Source organism: Melospiza melodia, chromosome 13 (assembly GCF_035770615.1).
Source record: "Melospiza melodia melodia isolate bMelMel2 chromosome 13, bMelMel2.pri, whole genome shotgun sequence".
Taxonomy (NCBI): domain Eukaryota; kingdom Metazoa; phylum Chordata; class Aves; order Passeriformes; family Passerellidae; genus Melospiza; species Melospiza melodia.
Window position 1 is genome coordinate 3,695,297 of NC_086206.1, and position 10,670 is coordinate 3,705,966.

General features: G+C 44.4%; 2 protein-coding genes across 3 annotated transcripts in view; one reads left to right on the forward strand and one right to left on the reverse strand.

Annotated features, from left to right (window-relative positions):
- GARRE1 (granule associated Rac and RHOG effector 1) overlaps nt 1–8,487 on the forward strand; it is a 61,061-nt gene extending 52,574 nt beyond the window's left edge. For both annotated transcript variants that reach the window (XM_063167633.1, XM_063167632.1), the window contains exons 11-14: nt 805–970; nt 2,254–2,388; nt 4,364–4,442; nt 5,220–8,487. In XM_063167633.1, coding sequence (XP_063023703.1) covers nt 805–970; nt 2,254–2,388; nt 4,364–4,442; nt 5,220–5,537 — 698 coding nt within the window. In that variant the 3' untranslated portion in view covers nt 5,538–8,487. The remainder of the gene's footprint in view (nt 1–804; nt 971–2,253; nt 2,389–4,363; nt 4,443–5,219) is intronic.
- Nucleotides 8,488–9,204: 717 nt separating this feature from the next.
- On the reverse strand, nt 9,205–10,597 carry SS18L2 (SS18 like 2). Its single transcript, XM_063167634.1, has 3 exons — nt 10,504–10,597; nt 10,321–10,397; nt 9,205–9,754 (listed from the first exon to the last, which is right to left on the reverse strand). Exons 1-3 carry the CDS (start codon nt 10,570–10,572, stop codon nt 9,667–9,669), a joined length of 234 nt encoding a protein of 77 aa, XP_063023704.1. The 5' UTR covers nt 10,573–10,597; the 3' UTR covers nt 9,205–9,666.
- Nucleotides 10,598–10,670: the final 73 nt, after the last annotated feature.

Genomic DNA, 10,670 nt, shown 5'->3' on the forward strand with positions numbered 1-10,670 from the left:
CATTTAGTCTAGACATTTTCCATAAATCCAGTCAGATTGCCAAGTTTTTTTCTCAGAGAAGAAAAAAAAAGTCAAAAGAAAGAGAAGCTGTGGAAACTCAGTTAGTGACTCATTATCAGCAGTCTTTTGAATACAGCAATTGCTTGCTCTGATCAGTGGAGCATTTGAAACACTTTTGGATTGAGGCTTTTGCTGTGTCTGCTCAAGAGTGTGCTTATTTCTTATTGGATACTTGGGACACAAAAAGCATGTTGAGAATGGAAGAATTTTTAAATTACTGCTTTTTTTTTGTAAATATAATTCTTATTTTGAGATATTTTGTAGTCAGAATCCAAATGTTTTCAGAATTGTCTCATCCTCATAGGAAGGAGGCAGTTTTGGTGCTCTTGTGTTCCAGTATGATCCGAGCAGGCTCACAGCATAGCTGGAAACCATATTGCACTCTGGTATCAACTACAGTAACTGTTCTGTTGTTTTTCACCTGTGTGGATAAATGTCCAGTGTCCATTTCATCAGTGTCTGGATATTGGACCTTTCAGCATAGACACCATCATAGTACAAACACAGTTTCCCTGATGGAATGCAAGGGGCAGGTGTACTTCCATGTGATAACTATTATCCACCGTGGATGCTGTGTAACTCATCTTTGTAAAACTTTGTAAAACTTTCTTCACCGCTCCATGCAGACCCATCCACTGCTGGCTGCCATTTGTCAGCAGGGAGGGAATTACTGGGGTGTGGGGTATGATCGGACCTGAAGCATTGGAAGTGTCAGCAGTGGATTTGTTGGTTTCTTTCCCTCAGTTGGCTCTGATCCAGAGTTTGCTCGCTATGTGGCCGGGGTGAACCAGGCTATGCAACAGAAGAGGCAAGCGCAGCACGTCCGGCGCCCGAGCACGGCGCGCGCCAACTGGCCCCTTCCTGATGATCCCCACAAAACCTGGCCCTTCCCTGACTACTTCACAGAGGGGTAAGAGACTGCACAGGCTGCATGCTTTTATTGTGGGACTTGATTTTGCACCCAGACGTGGCAGAATGTGGGAATACTGGGGGTTTTTCAGTTGCTGCAGCATCTGTGAAAGCTGCACTCCACTGTTCAGAGTGAGCAATGTGACCCTGCCTGCTCTGCTGATCCAAGGCACTGACGTGCTTGATGTCATCCTTAGAGTGGCATGGATACTGACTGGGACTCCCACAGAGGAAATAAGGAATCTATAGCACAGATGTATTCAGGAGAGTTTTCTTTGAGTGTTTTAAAAACAGCTTTAAGACCTAGTTTTGATGAGAAGTGATGCTGTCAAAGTTGCAGAGCGGATAATTATTAATTTCCCAATTACACAGTGGGCCCTCAAGCAGCCATCAACAAAGAGTGTGTTAAAGCTCTACACTACAAAAGTATAAGAACTTTATTACTCCCTCCCCGAAACAGGCTAACCTACATTTAAATAGGAGAATTAATGCTAGAATGAATAACCAGGGTCCTCCCTCTACGACACAAGCTTATATCCATACATTATTAACAAATCACCAATATACACAAATCAAACAAGCAGAATATTAAGTATCTTAATCTGATAGAGGAGCATCCATTAAGAAAGATTAAAACCTGTAAAACAAAAGTAAGGAATCTATAGCACAGATGTATTCAGGAGAGTTTTCTCTGAGTACTTTGAAAACAGCTTTAAGACCTAGTTTTGATGAAAAGTGATGCTGTCAAAGTTGTGGTGCCTGATTGAAATCAGTTTTCCAGATTTCAGCCACTTAATCCTGCTACTAAAAGGCAGGTACCTCACAGCAGGTACATTTGTAGTTTTTAATATCTTCCAACTCATAACTATTTACTATACAAGAAGTGTTTCAAGATTCTGTCCATTTGTCCATAATGTAAGAGCAGTGAGTATCTGGTGTAAAACCAGTATGGATATGTGTTCTAGCTCAGTTTTGCAGTGAAAAAGTCAAGTACTTAGTGATTCCAAACCCAAGCATCACTTGTTTCTCCTTCCTGAACAGGAGAGGTGCTTCTAATTGATGTAATTATTGTAGTTATATGTATATAAAGAGGCTGTAACAGCCAGAGCAGTTAATGTGACCACTCAGAACTAGAGGAAGTACCTGTATTACTGGCACATTTTACCAGTTGCTGAAATGCTGTGCTCTGAGGTATCACCTGTGACAAAGATTCAGCACAACTGTGGCAGACAGTCTGGACAGGCACAGTAAATACAAGGACTAATCCAACTTTCTGTCTTGCAGTGATGTGACAAACAGCTGGTCTGGTACTCAAGGAGACTCTGCCAGCTCAAGCGATGAGACCTCCTCAGCTAACGGAGACAGTTTGTTCTCCATGTTCTCAGGGCCAGACCTCGTTGCTGCTGTAAAGCAGAGGAGGTGAGCAAAATGAACAGCAATGGACCACTTTGTAAGATTCCTTTTGTTTATATGTAATTTCATTTGAGTAGCAAAGGAAATTCCTGGAAATGAGACAAGTCTCCACAAAGATGAGTTTGTGTGCTACACTGGTGATGTGAGCTGTATTAGCAGCTTTCTCCTTGTACAAACCAGCACTGTGCAAACAGGCAGCCCTTCACTGAGGTCACTATGGCATGAGAGGGCCCTCCTGCATGAGAGTTCTCCTTTGGATACCATTTCCTGGGGCTTTATGAGATCCTCTCTGGTTCTGTGGAGTGCCTGGCTGCAGCTGGGCCATGCCTTTGGGTGGGTTTGGGTGCCTTGGCTGCAGCCCTGGCACTGGGGAGAAGCTGCTGCTGACCTGGTGTGCACCTCTCACCTCAGTGCTGCTGTTCTGGGAGTAGGAAATCCACCCCTGCTTAGTTCTCTGTGTCTCACAGCAGGAAGAGGAGGCCAAATTGCCTTTGTAAATAATTTCAGTAATGGAAAAACCAAGCCAGGATTTTCAGCTGTGAACAGGCCACTTCTATCAGTAGTGTGAATTACAGCAATTCTGCTTTTCTAAAGGGCTGGAGGCTCGGTGTCTTTGGAACCTGAGTGATTGCACAGCAGAGGGTAGTCAGAACAATAGTAACAAAAGGAACAAGATGAAGCATGAATACCGACCCAATTCCAGCCTGGAATTGTTCTCTCAAACTATTTTTCAGTCTTTTCTAAAAATGAAATAAGAGGCCAAATATTTGTTTACAGTCACAGAGTCATTTGGAGTCAATACATAGATACAAGATTGTCTGTCTGCTTTTTGGTGAATGAAAAAAGTCAGTGCCAGTTTCTCACAAATTCTACCTGGATAGCTATTTTTGTATGCATTACCAGAAAGGGATAAGAGTAGCTACTTTCTGAATCTTTACACTTAGCCAAGACTTCATAGGGAGGGAACAAAAACTGAGCTTCAATGAATGCTAAATTGAAATTAATGGGAAAGAGCCATCTATAAACAGTCACAGAAAAAGTAGTTGTTTTTTACAAAAAAGCAGGAGGGAAGGAAAACAAACTTATAAGGGTGACTTATGTCACCAGTAGATAGCTGGAGACTGATCATGGAGCAAGAAGGAAAGCCTGTGGTTTATGTAGTGCTCTAAAGGGCAGAAGAAAGTGCCCAAAGAGGGTGCTTCACTGCCCAAAAGCTCAGCTGAAGTCACAGTACTGCTGTCTCCTGTTACCTGTAGGAAGAGTAGTGTTCTGTAGATCAGGCCTGACAACAGACCAGAGCTGAAGCTGGGCACTAAGAGGAGGCAGAAGGGCTGCTGACCTATGGGAGCCTGATTGGAGCATGCTGATTGTGGTTTTTACAAAAAGGATGAAATAAAAGATTCTGCTTTAATCTAAACCCACGCCCTTAATCGCTCCTCCTAGAAAAACCCCAACCAATCAAACAAAAAGGACCAAAAAATCCAAGCAAAAAAATCTTCCAGAATGCACATATAGTCAAGGATTTCTATTTGATAACTAGGTATTAGGTCACAAATTTAAACTGAAGGTAGAACATTTTTCTTCAATAAAATTAACTGTGCTTCAGCAGATGTTTCACTTCCTCAACTGGTGTTTTGCCTTATCTGTAAGGTTATTTCAGAAAAGATACTTTAAAAAACCCAAAAGAAACTTAGCCATAAGAGCAAGTAACAGAAGTAAAAACACAATTTCTGGCAGATTTCTTGAAAGTGGGCAAAAGCTTCCTTTCACCTCTACAGAAATTTTGAATCTGTAGCTCCAAGAACTACTGCGTTGTCATGTCCCTGACAGTTCCTGTATTGTTGCTTTTACCTGTACTGAACGAAAAGTACATGAAACCAGATGTTTCTGAAAACAGTGCTGTAGGCTGATCTGTGCCAGTGGCAGATTAATGAGGGTGACTCATTTAAACCAACAAGTCAGTGTCTGTCTCTTCCTGCAGAAAACACAGCAGTGGTGAGCAGGAGCCCAGCACGCTGCCATCGCCTCCCCTGCTCTCTGCAGCAGATGACCGCAGTCAGGTGAGCTCAGCGGGGCTTGGCTCAGTCCCTTCCTCTGCTGGCACCTGGGGTGGGTGTGCATGAGGCAGTCAGCTGGGAAAGCATCTGCATCTCCAGATTGCTTACTTCACTGAAAACCTAAACCACCTGCACTCAAGTAGCGTGAGGTGCTTTTGTCAGCCACCAAACTTAATATATTAAAATTGGAAGTCATTTACGTAAATGGTTTTTAACGGGCAGATTTTTAAGAATTGAGAGTGCTGTATGTAGGCATCAGTTTGGCTTTTGTCACAGACATCTTTTATGAAAAATCCTTTTTTAAGGATTTTTCCTCTTGAGAAGCTGAGAGGCCTCAGGAACAAAATGTAAACAATGATTATCTGCTGCTGTGGAATGCAACAGGTGCATCTGTGATTGGTCTCGTGTGGTTGTTTCTAATTAATGGCCAACCACAGTCAGCTGGCTCAGACTGTCTGTCCGTGCCACAAGCTTTTGTTATCATTCCTTCTTTTCTATTCTTAACCAGCCTTCTGATGAAATCCTTTCTTTTATTCTTTTAGTATAGTTTTAATATAATATATATATCATAAAATAATAAATCAGCCTTCTGAAACATGGAGTCAGATCCTCATCTCTTCCCTCATCCTCAGACCCCTGCAAACACCGTCACAGGCTTTCAAATATAAACTAATCTTGTGACAATATCTCAAGGAGGTGATAAGGTGACGTTAAGTATTGTCTAAAAAAGCAGCGTCCTGTTGTTAAACCAAAGCACCCTAACTGATTTTGCTTTCTCAGGATAACAAGACCAAAACGTGGCCCCCCAAGGCGCCGTGGCAGCACACGTGCTCTGTGCCCAGCACGCTGCCCAGCCAGAGCACGTCGCTGTACCCCATGAGCAGCCCCGTGGGCCAGTGGAGTGACACCATGCAGATGCTGCAGTCGCCCATGTGGGCCAGCGAGTGCGGCCCCGCCGGGCTCTCCTCCAGCTTCGCCTACGCCCAGCAGCAGCAGCAGCAGTCCCAGCAGGCCTCCCAGCACAAACAGATCAACAAGGGCTTTAAATCCTTCCCAGTGAAGCACGAGCGCAGACCATCTTACCTGCACCAGTACTGACTGCTGCTCCTACTGCACAGTGCAGCACAGGGCCAAATGGAGATCACGTTACTTTGATTCACAGTGCTGTGTTGGCTCTATCCTGTTTCTCTCTCCATGTGGGATTGAGGGGGTTTGGGTGAGATAGACAAACTCTCGGATTCTGAGTTACAGTGCTGAGCAAATATGGCCAATATGTTTGGTGTACATGAAACAGCCCAAAACTGTGATGTAGAAATGCTTTTAAAAATGTGTAATTGCCTTTACTTTCAAGACATTTTTTTTTCCTAAAAAGAACTGCTGAAGGACTACCATACAAGAAACACTGTATTTTATAGCTATTTTTCATATAGATTTATAGTTAAAACATCTTACTGAAACACATTGAATATGTTGAAGCAAATATATAGTGGTCACTTTGCTCAACACTGTGTTTAAATTTATAAAGAACAAGCTGTAGAACCTTTGTATTCTCCATTACAGCCTGTGGGCAGCTTTTTTACAATGAAGTGCAACAGCAGCTTTTCCTGTGCTACACAAGCGAGTTCATTTGGGAACTGCTGCAGAAACAGTCACAAAACTGAGTTTTGTGGCAGTTTCCTTCCTCTAGGTGAAGATCAGCAGAACCACTCAGGCTTGTGTTGTCAACGTGACCTGAGCTGCTTGACATGGATGGCACCTCTGTGGGCAGAGGGACCCTGGTTCTGACACACCTGTGTGGGCAGAGGGACCCTGGTTCTCACACCTGTGTGGACAGAGGGACCCTGGTTCTGACACACCTGTGTGGACAGAGGGACCCTGGTTCTGACACACCTGTGTGGACAGAGGGACCCTGGTTCTCACACCTGTGTGGACAGAGGGACCCTGGTTCTCACAGCTGTGTGGACAGAGGGACCCTGGTTCTGACACAGCTGTGTGGACAGAGGGACCCTGGTTCTGACACAGCTGTGTGGACAGAGGGACCCTGGTTCTGACACAGCTGTGTGGACAGAGGGACCCTGGTTCTCACAGCTGTGTGGACAGAGGGACCCTGGTTCTGACACAGCTGTGTGGACAGAGGGACCCTGGTTCTGACACAGCTGTGTGGACTGAGGGACCCTGGTTCTGACACAGCTGTGTGGACTGAGGGACCCTGGTTCTGACACAGCTGTGTGGACTGAGGGACCCTGGTTCTGACACACCTGTGTGGACAGAGGGACCCTGGTTCTGACACAGCTGTGTGGACTGAGGGACCCTGGTTCTCACACCTGTGTGGACAGAGGGACCCTGGTTCTGACACAGCTGTGTGGACTGAGGGACCCTGGTTCTCACACCTGTGTGGACAGAGGGACCCTGGTTCTCACAGCTGTGTGGGCAGAGGGACCCTGGTTCTGACACACCTGTGTGGACAGAGGGACCCTGGTTCTCACACCTGTGTGGACATTGGGGCCCTGGTTCTCACAGACCCTGCCCTCTGGCTGCATTTGGCCAAAGGCACTCTCCACAAGGTGCTCCTGCAGTGTGTGAAAGCAAAGCCTAAGAGACTACTTGCATTTATTTAAAGTCTTATTTCAGATGCTACAGTTGATTAAAAATTGTGAGCTGGCTCAGAAGATAGTAAAACTGAAATGTGGGGTAGCAGTTAGTTAAAAGAACGTTATTTTTTTTAAAAGTATAAAGTAATTATTTGCAGTCAATATGTGCCATTAAGTGAACCTGTGGAATTAGGAATAATCTTCCAACCAAAGTGGATGGGGGCGAGTGACTGGTGCTTACAAATTCAAGAACAATGGTAAATATGTATACCTATCCCACTGTATATGAATTGAGATTACAGAAGATTCTTTATATAGTTAGAGCTTATTTAAATTTTCATATTTCATCTTTGAAAGAGTCTAAAAACCACAATATTTTCTGGTATAAGAGTTTTGACAGTATTAATCTTATTTTTGTATTTTTCTTAAGTCATATCATTCTAATATGTTAACTACTAGTAAAATGGGTTATTAGTTCTAACTACATAATTTTTCAATGAAGATAAAGCACATTTTTTGGTTTTGGTTTTACAAACTAAGTACATCTATATCTGAAGATACCAAAAAATAAATACATTATATATATATATATATATAAATAAAAAGTATACACAACACTAAAACTATTGAACATTTGGGTATTTAAAACCCATCCACCTTTTTTGTTTGTATGGTGACGGGCTCTATTTGCAGGCCCAGATTGTTACCTTTTGTGCTGTTTGAGGATGCCAATGTTGCCTGTATTTATGATATTGTCACCATGTTTTCTGAAACTTCATACTTACCATGTTTACAAAGATTTGTTTGCTGTACATAGACTTTTTACAGTAATGTGCTTTGCACAATCAGTGTGGCTTCTGTCTGTAAATTGTTAATGGTCTGTACTACTATGATTTTGAAAACCTTCCACTGAAAATGTTAGTGGTTATTTAACTTCATGAATGGTTTCGAGTTTCCTAAATCTTGTTGTTTAGATCTAATATTAAATCCCAAATTTGGTTGTACTTACTTGGTTATTCATACTGACCAAAATGGAAGTTAATGAAAACAACTTAATTTTGAACTTTTTTTCTAACAAGTGCCAAAATGATTGCTATAGTTTTTGCAGTTTATTCATAATTACAAATGCTGGCAAGTTTCTGGACCTACATAAGTGAATTGTGAACACAAAGAAAGTTTGTCTGCATTTTGACCACGTGGGTGCTACTCTGTCCTTTGCTTCCGATTGTTCTGAACACTGGTAATTTTAAGAATTGTTGCACTTGGCAAATGAGTCTTGCCCTTAAACTTCACTTACACTGCCAAGTGCAAGGGTTTGGTGCTTAGTTAACTTACCCTTATTGCAGTGCTTCTTGTGAATAGCTAACGCTTCTGAACTGGAACTGTACAGTTTGTATTTTAAAGCTTCTGTAAAAGTAAACTATTTGCTTTATTAAAGATATACATTTAATAGGTCATACCTGTTTAAAATATGCACCTTGCTGAAAATGAGCAGCACCTTAAACTGTAACTTCGGTTTGTAAAGATCTTATTACATTAACATGGGATTATTTAACAGTTTGAAAATTGTCAACTGCCTACTTACTGACTCTATCATATAAAGATGAACTTTATGCACAGTCCAATCTTTAAAGGTGCTTTCTCAGGTGATGTCACAGAAGAATGTAGTACAGACAATGCCTCAGCAGGGTCTTTGAACCAGTAGTGCAGGTAAACATTGCCAAAATCACAATATTTGAATTTTTAGAGTCAGTAACTCCAATGGTAGTAAGCCAAAAGTAAACTCTGTCCCCTCTGCTGTGACCAAGGCTGTTCAGTCAGTGTGTGTTAACTGTGGCACTGGAATGCCTATGCAGGGTGTGCAAAGCTGCTTTCCCTTACTGGAGAGGAGCATACATGCAGCTGGCCAGCAGTGCTGACAGTATTTAGGAAGCACATGAACCCATTCTGACTGTGCAAGAATTGACTTGTTTACAGAGCATATCAAGCACAGAGAAAAAGCCTTAATAAACTTGGGCAAAAGCTTCTAAAATAATAGCTTGGTTTCTCCCTTATACATAATGCTGAGTGGTGTGGCAATCCCACCAGTCCTAGGAAAGTTAACATTTTTGTTTGACTAAATCACAGAGCAGCTCTTTTGTTAATGTATTATATTAATTCAGAATATACTACAATTTACAAAGAACATATTTAGTTTATTTAGCACAATTGTTCTGATACAGGATACAAGAGTCTACTGCGTTTATATATGGAACACATGCCCATCTTTGTCATGTTGGAGGCAGGAGTCACCTAGGGTAACATTTTCCTTGTTATTATAGAACCTTACTCATGAAATGGGCTCTGCTTCCCATAGTGCTGTCTTGACAACCAGGCTATTCCCAGAAGTACACTGAATTGAGTTTTTCAGAGGAAAAGGGAATGTGATAACTATCATTCTTAAGCTGTGTTAGTTACAGTAACAGGGGAAAAGCTGGCCTAATACTACACTGAAAACTACATTCACATTTTAAACACACAAATACAGATCACTTTTTACCTGCTTTTTTCAAACCCACACCTTGTTTTTCAAAGCAGGAATCTAAACTATTTCTACAGCCTCTGAAAGCAGCACTGCTCACATCCAGGTATTGCTGTCAGTCTACAGGCTTCTGCGTCCTGGGCGGGGTGGCATCAGCAATTGTCGCTAAATAAATGAGGTTCCTGTGCAGGATATGCTGGTACCTGTGAGAGGAGGAAACACAGGGTCTGGAAGACGTTCTTTTCTAGACAACTACCCGTACTCGCACTCGTGTACTCTGATCAGTATTTGCAGTTAGGGAAAAAGAAAGCAAACTAGAATAGCAAATCAGGGGAAAATTAGTGTTCTTCTCATTCTGAAGGCCGGTATAAGGCACTGAGCTGCACTCGGTAGCCGAGCATGTGCTACCACCCGGCTTGGATGGGGAGGAGGGCACGGAGCTGGCAGCCTGACAGCCGCAGAGCGCAGCGGAGCAGGAGCTCAGAGCTGCCCGCCGGGCTGGCCCGAGCAGCCGCAGCGCTGCCCGCAGGTGCCGGAGCGGCAGAGCCGCCGGCTGGGTGTGCACACACGGGCACGGAGGGCAGAGCGGGCCCAGGAGCACTGAGCGAACACCCTGACCAAGGCGGCAGTGTACATCTGTGCTTCATACGCGTCTGAAAACGATTCTGGGGAAATCCCTTCGTAAGGCCACAGCTCCCTGGTGGCGGCAGGAAAGCTCCAGGAGCCCCAGCCGCGTTTGGCTCCCCCTGCCCGCCCGTCGGTCACTCACTGCACGCAGTCGGTGGCGCGGCCCTTGTTCTGGTACTCCACGATGCACCGGATCAGCTGGTCGTTCTCCTCCAGCAGCTGCGGCACAGACACCGTCACCGCCCGCCCCAGCTCTGCCCCAAGCGGGCCGGCAGGGCTCGGTCCCGGCCCAGCCCCAGCCCCGTCCCAGCCCCGTGTGGCTCACCCGCTGCAGCGTGTCCTGGTTCACCTCGGCCGCCCCGCGCAGCCGCTCGGGCACGAACGCCACGGACATGGCGGCCAAGGCTGAGGGGGGCGGCCCCGCCCCTGGGCCGCGCACGCGCCGCCGCGAGCGCCCCGCCCCGCCCGCCCCGCGCAACAAAGGAGCGCCGC

What these genes read in the sequence shown, in the direction of transcription:
- SS18L2 (XM_063167634.1), bottom strand. Translation starts at nt 10,572, where the DNA reads ATGTCCGTGGCGTTCGTGCCCGAGCGGCTGCGCGGGGCGGCCGAGGTG. An exon ending in ACCAGGACACGCTGCAGCGG is followed by an intron (nt 10,398 to 10,503) that starts GTGAGCCACACG and finishes TCTGTGCCGCAG; the next exon opens with CTGCTGGAGGAGAACGACCA. An exon ending in CGCGCCACCGACTGCGTGCA is followed by an intron (nt 9,755 to 10,320) that starts GTGAGTGACCGA and finishes CTCCTCTCACAG; the next exon opens with GTACCAGCATATCCTGCACA.